Source organism: Microcaecilia unicolor, chromosome 4 (genome assembly GCF_901765095.1).
Source record: "Microcaecilia unicolor chromosome 4, aMicUni1.1, whole genome shotgun sequence".
NCBI classification, from domain to species: domain Eukaryota; kingdom Metazoa; phylum Chordata; class Amphibia; order Gymnophiona; family Siphonopidae; genus Microcaecilia; species Microcaecilia unicolor.
Genome location: NC_044034.1, coordinates 322,191,993 through 322,213,548, shown reverse-complemented (window position 1 = coordinate 322,213,548; position 21,556 = coordinate 322,191,993). Strand labels below are relative to the sequence as shown.

The window sequence follows — 21,556 nt, the reverse complement described above, 5'->3', positions numbered from 1 at the left end:
TTTCGTGAGGTACTTTGTCAAATGCCTTTTGAAAATCCAGATACACAATATTGACTGGCTCATCTTTATCCACAGGTTTGTTCATCCCTTCAAAGAAATGTAATAGATTAGTGAGGCAAGATTTCCCTTCACTAAATCCATGTTGGCTTTGTCTTATTCATCCATGCTTTTGAATATGCTCTCTAATTTTGTTTTTTATAATAGTCTCTATCATTTTGCCCGGCACTAATGTCAGGCTCACCAGTCTATAGTTTACGGATCACCTCTGGAACTTTTTTAAAAAATCTGTGTTACATTGGCTACCCTCCAATCTTCTAGAACCATGCTTCATTTTAAAGATAAATTACATATTATTAAATAATAGTTCTGCAAGTTCATTTTTCAATTCTATCAGTACTCTGGGATGAACACCATTCAGTCCAGGCGATTTGATACTCTTCAATTTGTCAAATTGTACTATTACATCCTCCAGGTTTATAGAGATTTCATTCAGTTTCTCTGACTTGTCAGCTTTGAATACCATTTCTGGCACCAGTATCTCTCCCAAATCTTCCTTGGTGAAGGCTGAAGCAAAGAATTGAATTAATCTCTCCCCTATAGCTTTGTGTTCCCTGAGTGCCTCTTTTACCTCTCGGTCATCTAGCAGTCTAACTGATTCTTTTGCCGGCTTCTTGCTTTTAATATACCTAAAAACCTTTTTTACTATATGTTGTTGCCTCCAACGCTATCTTTTTTTCAAAGGGAACTGTAGAAAAAAAATGATCCTGTTCAAGTTGCACTTCTCATTTGCTTGAAAATCCCTCCCAATCCTAAATTTGCCTAAGTTGTCCCGCCCAATAATACCATAAAATATTCAGGACTGCTCTACCACTCTATTCCTGTCCATGACACAAAACTTTTTTGGCCAATCTGGGGGAGCCTTCTCTCCCCCTCCATATAAACATAGAAAAGTCCCCTTGCAACATTTGTAAAACCCCTTCTGGCACTGCCACAGGCAGTGTTTGAAACAGAAACAGCAGACGGGGAAGCGAATTCATCTTCAATGCTGCAGTCCTTTCTCACCAAGACAGCCAAGTAGAATGTGACCTGGCCAAATTCCCCTCCAGTTTCCCAAACCTCTAAAGTTCACTCAATTTAACTGGAAGAGAAAGATGTGGACAGCTAACATACATCAAAACATCATCAGCAAATAAAGCTAATTTATGAGGGGTCCTCTCACCTAGCTAGAAATCGTAAATATCAGGATTATTTCTAAATCCGTTGTGCCAAAGGCTCAACTGACAACACAAATAATAGGAATGAAAGAGGCCACCTCTGTCTGGTTCTCCAGGCAATGTGAAATGCATCCGAATAACCAACATTCACCCTCTCCCGAGCCGTGGGTTTTAAATAAAAACTTTGAATCCACTGACAAAAATTCTTGCCCAGCCCCACGCAACTTAGTCAAGACCTACCATAAAAACCTCCAGTGCACCCGGTCGAATGCCTTTTCTGCATCCAAGTACAAAAGCGACAACCTCGGCCAGGATCGCTGTGTCTCCCAAATTACATTAAGAGTACAGCAGATATTATCACTCACCTGCCGCCGAGGAACAAAACTCACCTAATCTTGACGAGTCAAAGCAGGTAAAACAACAGCTAATCGAGTTGCTAAGACTTTATACAGAAGTTTGACATCTATATTAAGTAAAGATAATCGGTCGATATAAACCACAACTCACCAGATGCTTCTTTGGTTTTAAAATAACAGTTATGCCCACGTATACTAGAGGGCAAGACATTACCCACCCAGATTAAAATTCCCCCTAAATCTGCCCTGAAAAACTTATAAAATTTGGCACCAAGGTCATCCAACCCCAGCGCCTTCCCCAACTGCAAATTCTTAATTGCTTTCCCTATTTCCTCCAACTGTATAGGCGCATTCAAGCATGCTCTATCCTATGCCTTGCAAATAGGACACCAAATCCTCATCTGTACAAGGCTCCGACTCCGCATACAAATTTTTATAAAATAGACTCACCTGAATAATAAAATTGCCCTCCTGGACCTTTAATCTTCTGTATCAAATGAGAAGTTTTGCGCTCCCTCAAAACACAGCTGAGTCTTAGATCTATTACCAAACTCAAAATGCCTGCATCTTAAACAGCGACACATGAAATCAACCTGCTCCAACTGCCATTGCCCCCAACTCTGCATGAACAAAATTCAGTTCCCTCCAAAACCTATCACTTGGGGCCCTTTGACGCTTCTGTTCCAACTGCAGAAGGTCTTCCCTAAGCTGCAAATGCCTCCAAGCTCTCTTCTTTTTCCATACAGTCCTCCATTTCATTACGTGCCCCCTAAGCGCTGCCTTAAGGGCACCCCATAAAATATTATCAGAATTCATCCCATTATCATTATCCTGAATATAATTCTGAATAACCAATTTTAAATCTTAACAAAATTTGCGATCCCCAATCAATTCCTCATTAAGTCTCCAAAAACCCTGAAGTTGATGATAACCCTCCAAACACAATTCCACCCATACAGGAGCGTGGTCAGAAACGTACATCGGTTCAATCACTGCATCTCTAACATGTCCCCAAAGTCATCAATGACACCAAATTAAATCTATCCAGCTGAGTGAGAATGAGTATAACTCTTAGTAGAGGGATGATGCAGGTGCCAGACATCTAAAAGAGCCAACCCTTTAACAAGTCTAAAAAGAGCTTTCCTATGCCTCTTATACTCCCCTCAACCTCTAGAATTATCACACAGCCCATCTGGAGCCAAACTAAAATCTCTTCCCATAATTACACTGCCCTGAACAAAAGACTGTAAAGGCATTAAAAGGGAGTTAAAAAAAAAAACCTTGTTGTTTATTTGGAGCATAGATATTAATAAGAGTAACGGAAATCACCCCCCCCCCCCAAGCTTACCAAACAGTGCCATGCACCTTCCCAATAGGTCTTTATAACTCTCATTGACTACCAAAGACCAAAGGAAAACTAATTCCCCCCCCCCCCCCTGGAAAAATGTTTCCCACAAACTGCAAAAGAGCGCTACTGGAATATCCTATATAATAAAACACACCTCCAACATTCTGAAGCTGACTGCATGGCTGAGGCATTCCTGCTCTCTGTATCCATCTCCTGAATTGACATCACGTACTTCCGGGTTCGTCACAAGCAGAAGTGACCAACCACACAAGGTTTCTCGACTTCAGAATGTTGGAGGTGCATTCTATTAAATAGGATTGGTCAGTTCCTTGAAGCACAGCCAGAGCTCAGCGCCCTGCACAGTAACGCTCAGACACCAGAGGGGGGGGGGGGGGGGCTGACAACAGAGAGAGGGAGGGAGGGGGCCTGACACCAGAGAGAGGGGGGGGGGAGGTATCTCTGTCACACACACACACTCTCTCTCTCACAGTCAATGTCTTTCTCTCTCTCACTCTCACACACTGTCTCTCACACACTCTATGTCTCACACTGTATCACATTTACTCTCTATGTGTCACATAGTCACTCACACACTCTCTTGGTCTCATACACTCAGTCTCACAGAGAGTCTGTGTCTCACACACACTCTCTCTCTCGCACACACTATCTGTGTGAAACACACTCTCTCTCTCTCACACTGTCTCACATATGCACTTGCATACACTCTCATTCTCACACACACACTCTCTCTCTCACAGACACACTCGCACCCAGACTCACTCACTCTCTCACACACATACTCGCACATTCACTCTCTCTCTCTCACATACAGTGACTCTCACACACACTCTCTCAAACATACCCACTCCGAGGAAAACCTTGCTAGCGCCCGTTTCATTTGTGTCAGAAACGGGACTTTTTTACTAGTCCCTTTATAAATGTTTTAACTCATTAAACACCATACTCCTCTTTCCCACATCATGTAACCCATTAACATTCCAAGAACCCACTTTGAACCCACTTTAAGCCCACAGAAATTCTTCTCCACATCCTTCCTACACCTTTAACATTCCCCCCCACCCTTACCTCACTAACCCCTCCAACCAACCCCCTCCCCGTCACTTTGCTGGCTTTGATCCACCCCCGCCAGACCACTCCATCAAGAAAGATCCCTCCCACCCCCAAGCAGGAGTCAACTCATCTGAAAGCCCTCCTCTTCTTCCAGCACACTAACATTTACACCAAACACACATCGAAGCACTCCCCAAACGCCAAATCACCAATGTAATCTAAAACATTACTTAGTTCTATGCAAAACTTTCATAGAAGAGCTTCAATTAGTTCACGTCTACTGTGGCTCTGCTTGTGGAACTGGTTTATACTTTCTTGCAGCAACTTTGTGTCATCCATCCACCAACCCTGGGCTCTGCGGGGAGGGGCCCCCTCGACATTCCTCTCTCCCAGGCAAATTTTTACAGCCCAATTCTGCCAACATTTTCCAAGCTTCCACACAGGTGGACACCTTTCTGGACCAACCATCTACAGTTAGTAAAAGTCCAAACAAGAAAAGCCATTAGCAAACTGCAAATATCGAGTGAACGGGCCCAGTTCCTGGTGGCACTGTAATGTCACTCGCATCAAATCCTGATAGAGATTTTGCAATTGTTCCAAATCAGTTCCTTACAGGCTCATGGTCTACACAAAATATCTACCTTAAGGGTGTAATCATGAAAACACACTGATCTCAGGTGGAGGTAAATCCTAATGGGGACCCGCACTCCTATGCACCCTGTTCAGCTTAATCGAGGGTCCATGGTATCAGCACCCTGGTCCTCTGACTGCAATAAAAATCTACATATAGCAGTAACTCTCTGTGCACAATTTTGATATTTCTCCTCTTCTTGGATGCTCCGAAAAGTGAGATTATTTTTCCTGGACCTATTACCCAGCTCTTCAATTAGGTCTATTAACTCTCATTGCTCCTGTAGGTCCTGGGCACCCAATTTCTCAAGAGCCACAAGGCACCTTTCCACTGCGTCCTCATGCTCCTCCATTGTATCCACTCGAGTCTCTCCTAATCTCTGCCAATGCTTTCTGCAGCTCTCCCCGCATAGCTTGCATTTCGGTTCTCAAATCATTGAACCAGTTCACCACTTCTTGTTTTGTTATCTCCTCCTCCATGCACTCCGAATTACTCACAGAATCTTCATCCTCCAACTCCTTGTTCTCCCACCATATTGGCCATGAAGTCCCCTGTTCTGAGAATTGCTGATCTGTTGCACTTCTTACTTTCTGGCAAGTATTTATATTTATTTATTTATCAACATTTGTATCCCACATTTTCCCACTGATTGCAGGCTCAAAGTGGCTTACAATAATACTGTAGGTAAAGTTGCAGTGCAAATAAGTACAGTTTTGCAAATTAAGAGCAGGATAGGAATAACAATTGAACAGCAATAGTTATTAAGATAGAATTAACAATTTATCAATAATAAAATGGAGAAGATAATAACGTGTAATTAGTGTCCATTGGATCATATGATGGTAAGGTATAATTCTGATTATGTTGAAACCTATATCTTTCAAGACTTTTCCGAGTGTGCATAGCTATTATCGTTCACTCAATAATACTTAAACAAAATACCCGTTGAGGAGGCAGAAAAGGGAAAAAACAAGCTTAATATTCTCTACTGGAGCTTTAATAGTATGCTGCCATGCTCTAGCAGTGATGTCACTTCCCCACTCTGTGCTAGCTATCTTGGAACCACAAAATAGATCCTCAACCTGTTCTTGAACTGGCATAGGCTCCATGACGACACCATCAAGTTTCTAAAACAGATTCTGTGAGCTCCAAATCATAACCCCCCTGAACAACCTTCAAGACCTTCAGATCAGAGATATCCAATGAAACAGGCAGAGTCTGTCTCCTACCTGCATCTCCACAGGAAGGGTACGCTGACCCTAACTACAGCCTTTTAATGGCAGAGGAAACTCTTATCCCTTGACCTCCTCATCCACTGAAAGAGTTTCCCCTCTGACCTTTTGCAGAGAAAAAGGCAACTGCATTTAGTCTATCCGGGAAGTAAGGCCCCCAATCCTTTGTCTGGGACTTACTCGCAGAACTCTGAACCAAAGACATTGCTTTATCCTCTGGAAGTTGCTGAGGCCTATCATCTCCCAGATCTTTAACAAACTTTTCTACATTGTCGCAAAACAGCAAGTACTCCCAAAAAGGAAGCTTAATAAGACTTGGTGGCCAAATCCACTGGCTAGTGCCAGAGCAAAAGCCACATGTAGGTTACCACAATCAAGGCCATTAAGTATATGAACCAAATTGAAAAGGACGTCTGCCATGAATGCTGTGCTTCACTCCAGGAGCTGCTGGATCTAGAGGAGGATGGCTCCTGCTACATACTCCTGCCCCCCCCCCCCCCCCCCCCCCGATTTGGACAAGTTCCTGGAGGAGAAGTCCATAGTCTGCTATTGAGACAGACATGGGGAAGCAACTGCTTGCCCTAGGATTGGTAGCATGGAGTGTTGCCATGTTTTGGGTTTGTGCCAGGTACTTGTGACCTGGCTTGGCCACTGCTGGAAACAGGATACTGGACTAGATGGACCATTGGTCTGACCCAGCATGGCTATTCTTATGTTCTAATAGATGTTGATAGAGCATATGAAAAAAATGACTCTGAATATCATAGCGATAGAGCAGAGAGGTAATAAGAGGGAAGCATATGAACTAAACGCCAGCTGATGCCGAATAAAGCAATCAAAATTAGTTGTAAAACAGGTTGAAAGCTCAGTATGGCATGGATTGACTATAGGAAAGTTTCTGAATAGGATCCCACACTCATGATACCAAAAATGCCTTGAAGTAAACAAAATAAATTCTGGATGATTGATTACAAGTAATTAAGCATGAAAATGTAGCAAACTATATGTCATCTAAATCATGAAGATGGGCAATTTGTCATTCCTAACATTAAGATCAGAAAGGAATATCCCAGGGTGCTTTCCTGTCAATGCTCTTTTTCTGTCTGATGATAAATCACATAAACATTTTGGGTTATGGATTTAGTATAAAGACACTAAGGACCCACAGGTAACATTATACCCGATGCTTGTAGATGATTTGAAGCAGCATTGCTCCAGCAGCATCAGGATGATCTTTTGCCTAGAGAGAAATGCTCAGGCAACTTTCCTTAAAGTTAGGTAAGTAAAACAAAAAACAAAATCTCACTAACTGAAGACTAAAATACAAAGGAACTTGAGCAGGAAGATATATAAATATGAAGGAATGCAGGAAGCAACAACATTCAGCACAAACTGAGAGAAAGATCAGTAAAGATTATTAAAGGAAAATTAAAGGAAGATGACATAGAAAACTGATTTAGCATGGAGTAAGATATAAGTCATCAATCAGTTTGTAATCCTCATGCTTTCATAGAGCTTTATAATTATAGACTGGCCTCAGAAAGACCTTGACAGCTTGAACGTAAGGAAAAGAAAACTCCTTCATGCTTATGAGGTAATCTAACATCAAGTGTATGTCGAAGACTGCACATTCTGAGAGCTGAGGGAGAATGGCTCTTACAGAAAGAAACTCTTACATACAGAACCAAAACTGTAGGCTTCTAGGCATGGAGGAGTGGAGTGGAGGAGTGGCCTAGTGGTTAGGGTGGTGGACTTTGGTCCTAGGGAACTGAGGAACTGAGTTCGATTCTCACTTCAGGCACAGGCAACTCCTTGTGACTCTGGGCAAGTCACTTAACCCTCCATTGCCCCATGTAAGCCGCATTGAGCCTGCCATGAGTGGGAAAGCGCGGGGTACAAATGAAACAAAAATAAATAAATAAATAAATAAATATATAGCGCTATCAACAGTCCAAATACATAGAAGGTACTATAGTGCAAAAATAAACATCTATAATTGACCTCCATCCTATATAATAAAAAGCACCTCCAACGTTCTGAAGCCGAGAAAGTGAAGCCTTGAAGCATTCATGCTCCTGCTGTATCCATCTCCTGAAATGACGTCACGTACTTCCGGGTTCGTCACAAGCAGCAGTGACCAACCACACGAGGGTTCGTAATCGCCCCGCCCTCGAGGGAACTCTGTCCGCAGGCTAATTACCCATACTGTACCCAGCCACAAACAACATCTACAGCGACCAGAACAAACGCAACATCACAAGAACAAGGAACCAATCCCGAGTCGCCGCTGGACCCCCCCCTCCACTCTCTTCCCACTACAGTCCCAAGTCTGACCTCCGCCGCCGCGCCGCACCGCTCGCCTTCCTCCGTGCCTCCCACCCACAATTTAAAAGTCATCCCTCCAAGTTCCAGACCCCCCTCCCTCCCTGTTCCAGACCCCCCCTCCCTCCCTCCGACTCAGTTCCAGCCCGACGACTTCTCCCACTCCCACAAAAGCCCTTTGCATGCCCCTCGCCTTCCTGCTTGCCGCCCACCCATAATTTAAAAGTCATCTTACCGGGGTCCCGGCGGAAGCAGTGAAAGGCGAGCAGGCTCGGCGAGTCGGCTATTTTCCCTTCTCTTCGCTTTCAACTCTGCCTCTGCTCCCGCCCTTGCGGAAACAGGAAATGAGGGCAGGACCAGAGGCAGAGCTGAGAGCGAAGAGAAGGGAAGACAGCCGACTCGCCGAGCCTGCTCGCCTTTCAAATTATGGGTGGGCGGCACGCAGGAAGGCGAGGGGCACGCAAAGGACTGCTGTGGGAGTGGGAGAAGAGGTCGGGCTGAAACTGAATCGAGTTGGAGGGAGGGAGCGAGGGTCTGGAACTCGGAGGGAGGGAGGGGGGTCTGGAACTGGGGGGGAGGGGGGGAGGGAGGGAGGGAGGGAGGGGGGCCCTGGCACACACACTCACACCCAGTCTCACTCTCTCTGTCACACACACACACTCTCACATTCACTCTCTCTCTCACACACTCGCACATTCACTCTCCTCTCTCTCTCACGCACTCACACATCCACTCTTTCTCTCACACACTCACTCTCACACACACTCCAAGGAAAACCTTGTTAGCGCCCGTTTCATTTCTGTCAGAAACGGGCCTGATTTACTAGTCTTTAAATAAGGGCAAGCATTTTGAAAAAACTGAAGAAATTTGGGAAAATCCACCAGCAAATATAGGGAAGGAAGCAACAATCTGCCAAACAAAAGAAAAAAATCTTTATAGAATTAGATCAGCAAACTAAGGGGGAAGTGGCAAATGCACAAATACTAGCGAAAAAACAGTTACTCCAAGAATCATCATCAAAGACACACATACAAATGAGAGATTGATAATTTCCCTGGAGAGTGGGTTATGGATGAGATGGCTAATAGCAAGCACAACCCCCCCCCCCCCCCAAAACCTAGGACAACAGACAAATGTAGATTTTGAAAGATTAAACTGGAATCTGTTACTCATCTCAATGGTGGCTGCAAACATCTGATGGAGGAAAAACTATGGACCCTGTTTACTAAGGTGCGTCAGCGTTTTTAATGCACCTACAATTAGCATGCACGCTGTGTAGGCGCCGATAGGGATATTATTTATTTGTTACATTTGTACCCCACATTTCCCCACCTATTTGCAGGCTCAATGTGGCTTACATAGTACCGTGAGGCGTTAGTTACCTTCAATGAAAAACAAATTCAAAGTGATGTTATTATCAGAGAGGTTCATGTGTTACAGATACGTTAGGACAATCGTAGAGAAGAAGAGTTATATAGTGTTTGTTATGGGCTTAGGTTTCGTTGTGTTGCTGGATTCAGGCATTTAAGTTGGGTCAGTGGGGTATGCCTTTTTGAACAAGATGGTCTTCAGTGATTTCCGGAAGCTAAGGCACATAAACTGTTAACACGTGTACATGGTTAACGCAAGTTAAAAATGCTCACGTGCCTATAACGCGTCTTTGTAAATAGGGCCCTATATAAAGAAAGTATACAACACAGTGATACACCTTATCCACAAGAAATTGTGCAAACACTAACACTGCTGTATCTGAAAAGAACTGGGATCATCACATCCTTGAAACAAATGTGGAGAACAAAGAGGTTAGGACCACCTGGGTCATTCCAACCTATAAAAATTTAGATGCAAGAAAACTGGAATAGTGGTAAAGGAAAAAAAATGTGAGAATTGTACAGATAATAGAAGCATCAATGCCAAGTGATTACTCTGTACATCATCTGGAGAGACATAAGATCCTTAAGTTCTATGAGATACAGTCAGAAGAAAATGTGGCAGAAAGATATATGAATACTCATGCTGGGTGCCATAGGCCTGATTAAAAGTTCTTTCCAAATCTATCTTGGTAAGTTGCCTATACATATTACCTCCTATGAACTCCAGAAGGACACTCTCTTTGGCATGACTTCTACAATGATAATTAGCATTAAAATCGAGTGATTGAGATCATATTCTACATACCCTAGCTTAGGAGTGAGGTTCATTATGGTCATGGTATGCACAAAAATAAACCTCAGAGACACTGCCAGAAAAATTGTCCAGCTTTTGTCCTGTGTAATATGAGAAAAAGCCACTCATTTTTCAGACCCTCTCCCTCCTCTTTATTTGCACCTTGTGACACCATCAGAGAGCTATAAATATATACACATTGAAATTGTCCAAGGTTGTGTTAATATTGTTTTTTGGTGGTTTCTTTTCATAAATAGGATTTAAACATAAATATATACACAAAGTGACAGAAAAAGGGCTGCTCACCTCTTGCACACACGAAACAAAAGCCTACATTTACAGCAGAGGAGGCGTGACTGCTCCGTTTGGAATGGTTACTACATATGATAATATGTGGAGAAACAAACAAGCTTCCTGCAGCAATGCAGCCATCTCCTGAATGATAGGCAACAGGACACCTCAGGCATCTCATCATGCGACCTATATCAGGGAAGAAACAACAGATGGTGGGTTATTAGCAAAGGAATACCAAGGAAATTACTGAAGTCAAGTTCTTTAAAAGCAGCTACAATTTAATTTCTTAATTTTCAGAAAGATGCTCCCCTCTAAGTCATAGAAGTCTGAACTCTTTAAGTACTACTCTGATGGCACCCTACTCTGAACAGTCTTGCAACCCTTACTGTCCTTGTTATATACCCAGATCCAAGCTTTGAAAAGCATATTCAGAAAGCACTCCAGGGCTTTTCAGCTTGGAGAAGAGACGGCTGAGGGGAGATATGATAGAAGTGTATAAAATAATGAGTGGAATGGATCGGGTGGATGTGAAGCGACTGTTCACGCTATCCAAAAATACTAGGACTAGAGGGCATGAGTTGAAGCTACAGTGTGGTAAATTTAAAACGAATCGGAGAAAATTTTTCTTCACCCAACGTGTAATTAGACTCTGGAATTCGTTGCCGGAGAACGTGGTACGGGCGGTTAGCTTGACGGAGTTTAAAAAGGGGTTAGATAGATTCCTAAAGGACAAGTCCATAGACCGCTATTAAATGGACTTGGAAAAATTCCGCATTTTTAGGTATAACTTGTCTGGAATGTTTTTACGTTTGGGGAGCGTGCCAGGTGCCCTTGACCTGGATTGGCCACTGTCGGTGACAGGATGCTGGGCTAGATGGACCTTTGGTCTTTCCCAGTATGGCACTACTTATGTACTTATGTACTTATGTACAGGTTGCAGAAACAGTAATTTATCTTGCTCAGCCTTGTTCAGAGTGTGCTAAGCATCCTTTCTTCAAACCAAATCATCTGTACCCATTCATGATAAGCCACTAAAGATGACAGACTATTCCAGGACACAACACACACAGCGAAGGTGACGAAACAAAGCAAACGCTCTCTGGTGCTAAAAGTGTCTTCATTAAGGGTCAGACAAGACTTGACGCGGGCCATCAGGCCTACATCAGGGGTCTAAAAAATAACAAATGTATAAAACATACAAAATCACATAATAGTGAAACATCTAAGCAATCATCTCCTAAAAAAACAGACTTATAAGTAACTAATAAAAACAAAACCAGAAGACCTTCTTGACAAACCAAATATCTAATATATAAATTAATACAATGTCCCACTGGTAAAATTAAGAGCATTGAGTGGAGGAGTGGCCTAGTGGTTAGTGTGGTGGATTTTGGTCCTGGGGAACTAGGTTCGATTCCCACTGCAGGCACAGGCAGCTCCTTGTGACTCTGGGCAAGTCACTTAACCCTCCATTGCCCCAGTTACAAATAAGTACCTGTATATAATATGTAAGCCGCATTGAACCTACTATGAGTGGGAAAGCGCGGGGTACAAATGTAACAAAAAAAAAATACATCAAATCATTGTTTATATATTAGTTGTTCATGTATTATTGTTTGTTTTAAATCATGTTATGTTCTAGGGGTGTTATTATATAGAAAGAAATGAAAGTTTTAAGCAGTTTGTTGGATTTGTGCCGAGAGAGAGAGAAGGAGGAGAGGAGTCAAAGATGACCCCAAGGTTACAACCTGAGACAGGAGGCTGGTTCTTCTGTTCTTTAAGACTATTCTAGGACCCGGTCCCTTAATTTGTACAAGAAAAAAAATCAAGTTTTCCTTGATTCTGAAGAAAATTAATATTTCCTTAGTTTCAAATGTTATTTCCTTTTTTTGACCTGAACAGGAACTGGTCAAAAAAAGAACTGAATTTCTACAAGCTTACAAAAATCCATTTCAAACATCTGTAATGTTTTCTTAACTTTATATAGTTACCGTATGCCCTACAACCCCAGAAAAATGGGATTGTTCTGTAGCACAGACACTGCCCATTAAAAACTCCCTCACCCTATAAGAGTTCTCTAACAAACGCATCTGATCGATAAGGTGTTACATATACCTTGGTATGACAATAAAGCAAATGCTACATACCTGTAGAAGGTATTCTCCGAGGACAGCAGGCTGATTGTTCTCACTGATGGGTGACGTCCACGGCAGCCCCTCCAATCGGAAACTTCTCTAGCAAAGGCCTTTGCTAGTCCTCGCGCGCCCATGCGCACCGCGCATGCGCGGCCGTCTTCCCGCCCGAACCGGCTCGTGTTCGTCAGTCTCATATGTAGCAAAACAAAGACAAGGGAAGACACAACTCCAAAGGGGAGGCGGGCGGGTTTGTGAGAAAAAATCAGCCTGCTGTCCTCGGAGAATACCTTCTACAGGTATGTAGCATTCGCTTTCTCCGAGGACAAGCAGGCTGCTTGTTCTCACTGATGGGGTATCCCTAGCCCCCAGGCTCACTCAAAACAACAAACATGGTCAATGGGCCTCGCAACGGCGAGGACATAAGTGAGATTGACCTAACAATTTTTCCAACTAACTGAGAGTGTAGCCTGGAACAGAATAAAACATGGGCCTAGGGGGGTGGAGTTGGATCCTAAACCCCGAACAGATTCTGAAGCACTGACTGCCCGAACCGACTGTCGCGTCGGGTATCCTGCTGCAGGCAGTAATGAGATGTGAATGTGTGGACAGAAGACCACGTCGCAGCTTTGCAAATCTCTTCAATAGTGGCTGACTTCAAGTGGGCTACCGACGCTGCCATGGCTCTAACATTATGAGCCGTGACATGACCCTCAAGAGCCAGCCCAGCCTGGGCATAAGTGAAGGAAATGCAATCTGCTAGCCAATTGGATATGGTGCGTTTCCCCACAGCCACTCCCCTCCTGTTGGGATCAATAGAAACAAACAATTGGGCGGACTGTCTGTTGGGCTGTGTCCGCTCCAGATAGAAGGCCAATGCTCTCTTGCAGTCCAATTGTGCAGCTGACGTTCAGCAGGGCAGGAATGAGGACGGGGAAAGAATGTTGGCAAGACAATTGACTGGTTCAGATGGAACTCCGACACAACCTTTGGCAAGAACTTAGGGTGAGTGTGGAGGACTACTCTGTTATGATGAAATTTGGTGTAAGGGGCCTGGGCTACCAGGGCCTGAAGCTCACTGACTCTACGAGCTGAAGTAACTGCCACCAAGAAAATGACCTTCCAGGTCAAGTACTTCAGATGGCAGGAGTTCAGTGGCTCAAAAGGAGGTTTCATCAGCTGGGTGAGAACGACATTGAGATCCCATGACACTGTAGGAGGTTTGACAGGGGGCTTTGACAAAAGCAAACCTCTCATGAAGCGAACAACTAAAGGCTGTCCTGAGATCGGCTTACCTTCCACACGGTAATGGTATGCACTGATTGCACTAAGGTGAACCCTTACAGAGTTGGTCTTGAGACCAGACTCAGACAAGTGCAGAAGGTATTCAAGCAGGGTCTGTGTAGGACAAGAGCGAGGATCTAGGGCCTTGCTGTCACACCAGACGGCAAACCTCCTCCATAGAAAGAAGTAACTCCTCTCAGTGGAATCTTTCCTGGAAGCAAGCAAGATGCGGGAGACACCCTCTGACAGACCCAAAGAGGTAAAGTCTACGCTCTCAACATCCAGGCCGTGAGAGCCAGAGACTGGAGGTTGGGATGCAGAAGCGCCCCTTCGTCCTGTGTGATGAGGGTCGGAAAACACTCCAATCTCCACGGTTCTTCGGAGGATAACTCCAGAAGAAGAGGGAACCAGATCTGACGCGGCCAAAAAGGAGCAATCAGAATCATGGTGCCTCGGTCTTGCTTGAGTTTCAACAAAGTCTTCCCCACTAGAGGTATAGGAGGATAAGCATACAGCAGACCCTCCCCCCAGTCCAGGAGGAAGGCATCCGATGCCAGTCTGCCGTGGGGCTGAAGCCTGGAACAGAACTGAGGGACTTTGTGGTTGGCTCGAGATGCAAAGAGATCTACCAAGGGGGTGCCCCACACCTGGAAGATCTGTCGCACTACTCGGGAATTGAGCAACCACTCGTGAGGTTGCATAATCCTGCTCAGTCTGTCGGCCAGACTGTTGTTTACGCCTGCCAGATATGTGGCTTGGAGCACCATGCCGTGACGGCGAGCCCAGAGCCACATGCCGACGGCTTCCTGACACAGGGGGCGAGATCCGGTGCCCCCCTGCTTGTTGATGTAATACATGGCAACCTGATTGTCTGTCTGAATTTGGATAATTTGGTGGGACAGCCGATCTCTGAAAGCCTTCAGAGCGTTCCAGACCGCTCGCAACTCCAGAAGATTGATCTGCAGATCGCGTTCCTGGAGGGACCAACTTCCCTGGGTGTGAAGCCCATCGACATGAGCTCCCCACCCCAGGAGAGACGCATCCGTAGTCAGCACTTTTTGTGGCTGAGGAATTTGGAAAGGACGTCCCAGAGTCAAATTGGACCAAATCGTCCACCAATACAGGGATTTGAGAAAACTCGTGGACAGGTGGATCACGTCTTCTAGATCCCCAGCAGCTTGAAACCACTGGGAAGCTAGGGTCCATTGAGCAGATCTCATGTGAAGGCGGGCCACGGGAGTCACATGAACTGTGGAGGCCATGTGGCCCAGCAATCTCAACATCTACCGAGCTGTGACCTGCTGGGACGCTTGCACCCGCGAGACGAGGGACAACAAGTTGTTGGCTCTCGCCTCTGGGAGATAGGCACGAGCTGTCCGAGAATCCAGTAGAGCTCCTATGAATTCGAGTCTCTGTACTGGGAGAAGATGGGACTTTGGATAATTTATCACAAATCCCAGTAGCTCCAGGAGGCGAATAGTCATCTGCATGGACTGTAGAGCTCCTGCCTCGGATGTGTTCTTCACCAGCCAATCGTCGAGATATGGGAACATGTGTACCCCCAGCCTGCGAAGTGCCGCTGCTACTACAGCCAAGCACTTCGTGAACACTCTGGGCGCAGAGGCGAGCCCAAAGGGTAGCACACAGTACTGGAAGTGACGTGTGCCCAGCTGAAATCGCAGATACTGTCTGTGAGCTGGCAGTATCGGGATGTGCGTGTAGGCGTCCTTCAAGTCCAGAGAGCATAGCCAATCGTTTTCCTGAATCATGGGGAGAAGGGTGCCCAGGGAAAGCATCCTGAACTTTTCCTTGACCAGATATTTGTTCAGGGCCCTTAGGTCTAGGATGGGACGCATCCCCCCTGTTTTCTTTTCCACAAGGAAGTACCTGGAATAGAATCCCAGCTCTTCCTGCCCGGATGGCACGGGCTCGACCGCACTGGCGCTGAGAAGGGCGGAGAGTTCCTCTGCAAGTACCTGCTTGTGTTGGAAGCTGTAAGACTGAGCTCCCGGTGGACAATTTGGAGGTTTTGAGGCCAAATTGAGGGTGTATCTGTGCCGGACTATTTGAAGAACCCACTGATCAGAGGTTATGAGAGGCCACCTTTGGTGAAAAACTTTCAACCTCCCTCCGACCGGCAGATCGCCCGGCACTGACACTTGGATGTCGGCTATGCTTTGCTGGAGCCAGTCAAAAGCTCGTCCCTTGCTTTTGCTGGGGAGCCGAGGGACCTTGCTGAGGCGCACGCTGCTGACGAGAGCGAGCGCGCTGGGGCTTAGCCTGGGCCACAGGCTGTCGAGAAGGAGGATTGTACCTAAGCTTGCCAGAAGAGTAGGGAACAGTCTTCCTTCCCCCATAAAAACGTCTACCTGTGGAGGTAGAAGCTGAAGGCTGCCGGCGGGAGAATTTGTCAAAAGCGGTATCCCACTGGTGGAGCTGCTCTACCACCTGTTCGACCTTTTCTCCAAAAATATTATCCGCACGGCAAGGCGAGTCCGCAACCCGCTGCTGGATTCTATTCTCCAGGTCGGAGGCACGCAGCCATGAGAGTCTGCGCATCACCACACCTTGAGCAGCGGCCCTGGACGCAACATCAAAGGTGTCATACACTCCTCTGGCCAGGAATTTTCTGCACGCCTTCAGCTGCCTGACCACCTCCTGAAATGGCTTGGCTTGCTCAGGAGGGAGCTTGTCCACCAAGCCCGCCAACTGCCGCACATTGTTCCGCATGTGTATGCTCGTGTAGAGCTGGTAAGACTGAATTTTGGCCACGAGCATAGAGGAATAGTAGGCCTTCCTCCCAAAGGAGTCTAAGGTTCTAGAGTCTTTGCCCGGGGGTGCCGAAGCATGCTCCCTAGAACTCTTAGCCTTCTTCAGGGCCAAATCCACAACTCCAGAGTCGTGAGGCAACTGAGTGCGCATCAGTTCTGGGTCCCCATGGATCCGGTACTGGGACTCGATCTTCTTGGAAATGTGGGGATTAGTTAAAGGCTTGGTCCAGTTCGCCAGCAATGTCTTTTTTAGGACATGATGCATGGGTACTGTGGACGCTTCCTTAGGTGGAGAAGGATAGTCCAGGAGCTCAAACATTTCAGCCCTGGGCTCGTCCTCCACAACCACCGGGAAGGGGATGGCCGTAGACATCTCCCGGACAAAGGCCGCAAAAGACAGACTCTCGGGAGGAGAAATCTGCCTTTCAGGGGAGGGAGTGGGATCTGAAGGAAGGCCATCAGACTCCTCGTCAGAGAAATATCTGATGTCCTCCTCCTCCTCCCACGAGGCCTCACCATTGGTATCAGACACAAGTTCACGAACCTGTGTCTGAAGCCGTGCCTGGCTCGACTCCGTGGAACCACGGCCATGGTGGGAGCGTCGAGAGGTAGACTCCCTCGCCTGCACCGGCGAAGTTCCCTCCGCCGACGTCGTCGGGGAGCCTTCCTGGGAGGGAACCGCAGTCGGTACCGCAAGCGGCACCGATGTCGGAGACCTCACCCCGGGCAAGGGGCCAGCCGGCGCCTCACTCGACGGTACCGGTGGCGCAAGCACCCCCGGTACCGGAGGGGAAGGGCGCAACAGCTCTCCCAGGATCTCTGGGAGAACGGCCCGGAGACTCTCGTGCAGGGCGGCTGTGGAGAAAGACATGGAAGCCGATGCAGGAGTCAAAGTCAGAGTCTGTTCCGGGCGTGGAGGCTGTTCCGGGCTGTCCAAGGTGGAGCGCATCGACACCTCCTGAACAGAGGGTGAGCGGTCCTCCCAGTGCCGATGCCTACTGGGTGCCGACTCCCTCAACGACCCAGAGCTCTCGGTACCGACGCGGGAAGGAGACCGGTGTCGATGCTTCTTTGACTTTTTCAAACGAAGCATGTCACCGGAGCTTCCCGGTACCGACGAGGAGGACGTAGAATCCAACCGTCGCTTCCTCGGGGCCGAAGAAGGTCGGTCTCGGGGGGGCTGTACCGCAGGAACCCTCAGGGTAGGGGGAGACCCACCCGAAGGCTCACCGCCACCAGCAGGGGAATGGACAGCCCTCACCTGCACTCCAGACAAAGCACCACCATCTGACGACATCAGCAGAAGCGGAGGTCCCGGTACCACCAACGCAGCCTTCCGATGCCTCGGCCCCGACGATGCAGAGGGTCGATGCCTCGATGCTATCGATACCGTCGCGGCCGAGGGCGGAGGTGTTGACGCTGTCGACGTACTCGATCCTCCCGGTGCCGATGCCGACGAAGAGCCCGAGAACAAAATGTTCCACTGGGCCAATCTCGCTACCTGAGTCCTTTTCTGTAAAAGGGCGCAAAGACTGCAGGCCGTGCCCAGCCCCCAGACACTGAAGACTCGACGTGTGCCTATCAGTGAGCGAGATTACCCGGGCGCACTGGGTGCAGTTCTTGAAGCCGCTGGGAGACTTCGATGACATGGGCGGAAAAATCACGCCGGCGAAATCAAAACTCGTAATTGCGGTAAGGCACCAAAAAGATGGGGAGAAAAAAAACTCGACCCGAGGCCTCAAAAGGGCCTACCCCGAAAACGAAAGAAAACTTAACGGGGCCAAAAACTAGAAATAGGGGGAAGGGAAAAAGACCAAAAGGCCCTTCACCGGAATCCCTTTTTTTTTTTTTTTTTTTAGTGAAAAGTCAAAAAGACGCACGAGGGTCAACTTAAGGGGCGCGAACGGCGCAAAACACGACCGTACCGAGCGCGGACAAAAGAAGACTGACGAACACGAGCCGGTTCGGGTGGGAAGACGGACGCGCATGCGCGGTGCGCATGGGCGCGCGAGGACTAGCAAAGGCCTTTGCTAGAGAAGTTTCCGATTGGAGGGTCTGCTGTGGACGTCACCCATCAGTGAGAACAAGCAGCCTGCTTGTCCTCGGAGAATGTCATTTGCTGCTCTCTATCTTTGGTTACTAGTGAGGTTCTGCATGAAAGCACAGTTGCTTACCTGTACAGAGAAGGGCGATGAAAATGATAAAGGGGATGGGACGACTTCCCTCCTCCAAGGTAGCACAGGGGCTTCCAGACTGGAGGTGGGACTTCTCTACAAGTGCAGCAGTCCTTTTTTTTGTAATTATATTTGGATTTTGTTTGTTCACACTTTATTCTTCCTTTTCCCTCATCTCATCTCCTTCCTCACTCTTCCCTCCCCTCCATCCATGTCCAGCATTTCTTCTCTCTCCCTTCCCTCTCCTCCACCCATGTCAAGCAACCCTTCTCTCCCCCCTGCCCTTCCCTCCATCCACCCATGTGCAGCAACCCTCCTCTTCCCCCCTGCCCTCCCCTCCATCCATGTCCAGCAACCCTCCCCTCCCCCCTGCCCTCCCCTCCATCCACCCATGTCCAGCAACCCTCCTCTTCCCCCTGCCCTCCCCTCCATCCACCCATGTCCAGTAACTCTCCTCTTCCCCCCTGCCCTCCCCTCCATCCACCCATGTCCAGCAACCCTCCTCTTCCCCCCTGCCCTCCCCTCCATCCACCCATGTCCAGCACTGCTCCTCTCCACTGCCCTCCCTCCCTCCACCCATGTCAGCAATTCTCTTCTCTCCCCTGCCTGCTCTATCCATCTATACCCATCGATTCTCTTCTCTCACCTGCCCCCCTCCAGCCATCCATACCCAGCAATTCTCTTCTCTCCCCTGCCCCCCTCCAGCCACTCATACCCAGCGATTCTCTTCTCTCCCCTGCCCCCCCTCCAGCCACCCTACTACTACTACTACTACTTGACATTTCTAAAGCGCTACTAGTGTTACGCAGCACTGTACAATTTAACATAGAAGGACAGTCCCTGCTCAAGGAGCTTACAATCTAAAGGACAAATGTACAGTCAGTCAAATAGGGGCAGTCAAATTGGGGCAGTCTAGATTTCCTGAAAGGTATAAAGGTTAGGTGCCGAAAGCAACATTGAAGAGGTGGGCTTTGAGGAAAGATTTGAAGATGGGTAGGGAGGGGGCTTGGCGTAAGGGCTCAGGAAGTTTATTCCAAGCATAGGGTGAGGCGAGGCAGAATGAGCGGAGCCTGGAGTTGGCGGTGGTGGAGAAGGGTACTGAGAGGAGGGATTTGTCCTGTGAGCGGAGGTTACGGGCGGGAACGTAAGGGGAAATGAGGGTAGAGAGGTACCCAGCGATTCACCTCTCTCCCCTGATTACCTCTGTCGAAGCGGCCACTTTATTGAAAGCCCTGCCGTCACTAGCCTTCCCTTCGAGTTTGTTCCCTCAGAGTCCCGCCCTCGCGGAAAGAGGAAATGATGTCAGAAGGTAGGACTCTGAGGGAACAAACTCACAAAGGGAAGGCTAGAGACGGGCAGGGTTTTCAATGACGCGGCCGGACAGAGGTAATAAATAAAGATTTAAACCCTCCCCAGGGTGGCGCAGGCAAACGAGGGCAGTGGTGGGAGGTGAAGTAAACGGGGTAAACATGGCTTGTGGCGCCCTTCTGCCATGCTTACCTTGTTTACCGGAGCCTGCTCGCCCTGCAGAACCAGCTCACAAGATGTTAAAAAATTTAACAACTGGCTCTTGAAAGCCGGTGCGAGCCGGCTCCAGCACACCAATGGAAAGGGAAATGGGACTTGCTATACCGCATTTCTGAGGTTTTTGCAACTACATTCAAAGCGGTTTACATATATTCAGGTACTTATTTTGTACCAGGGGCAATGGAGGGTTTAGTGACTTGCCCAGAGTCACAAGGAGCTGCAGTGGGAATCGAACTCAGTTCCCCAAGATCAAAGTCTACTGCACTAACCACTAGGCTAAAGACAAAGCCGTTGCGGAGAGATTAAGTGAATTCTTTGCTTCGGTCTTCACTGAGGAAGATTTGGGTGGGATACCGGTGCCAGAAATGGTATTTGAAGCTGACGAGTCGGAGAAACTTAATGAATTCTCTGTAAACCTGGAGGATGTAATGGGGCAGTTCTACAAACTGAAGAGTTGCAAATCTCCTGGACCGGATGGTATTCATCCCAAGGTACTGATAGAACTGAAAAATGAACTTGTGGAATTATTGTTAGCAATATGTAATTTATCCTTAAAATTGAGAGTGGTACCTGAAGATTAGAGGGTGGCCAATATAACGCCGATTTTATTTAAAAGTTTCCAGAGGAGATCTGGGAAATTATAGACCGGTGAGTCTGACGTTGGTGCCGGGCAAAATCTACTCATCAATTTACTACATTTCTTTGAAGGGGTGAACAAACATGTGGATAAAGGTGAGCCGGTTGATACTGTGTATCTGGATTTTCAGAAGGCGTTTGACAAAGTACCTCATGAAAGACTCCAGAGGAAATTGGAGAGTCATGGGATAGGAGGTAGTGTTCTATTGTGGATTAAAAACTGGTTAAAAGATAGAAAACAGAGAGTAGGGTTAAATGGTCAGTATTCTCAATGGAGAAGGATAGTTAGTGGGGTTCCCCAGGGGTCTGTGCTGGGACCGCTGCTTTTTAACATATTTATAATTGACCTAGAAATGGGAGTAACTAGTGAGGTAATTAAATTTGCTGATGACACTAAG

The 21,556-nt window shown here is 47.1% G+C and overlaps 1 protein-coding gene across 1 annotated transcript in view; it reads right to left on the bottom strand.

The window, feature by feature from the left end:
- The window catches only part of NSD3 (nuclear receptor binding SET domain protein 3), a 338,825-nt gene that overhangs the window by 102,485 nt on the left and 214,784 nt on the right, over positions 1-21,556 (bottom strand). The window contains 1 exon segment of the mRNA XM_030201931.1: positions 10,647-10,820. Coding sequence (XP_030057791.1) covers positions 10,647-10,820 — 174 coding nt within the window.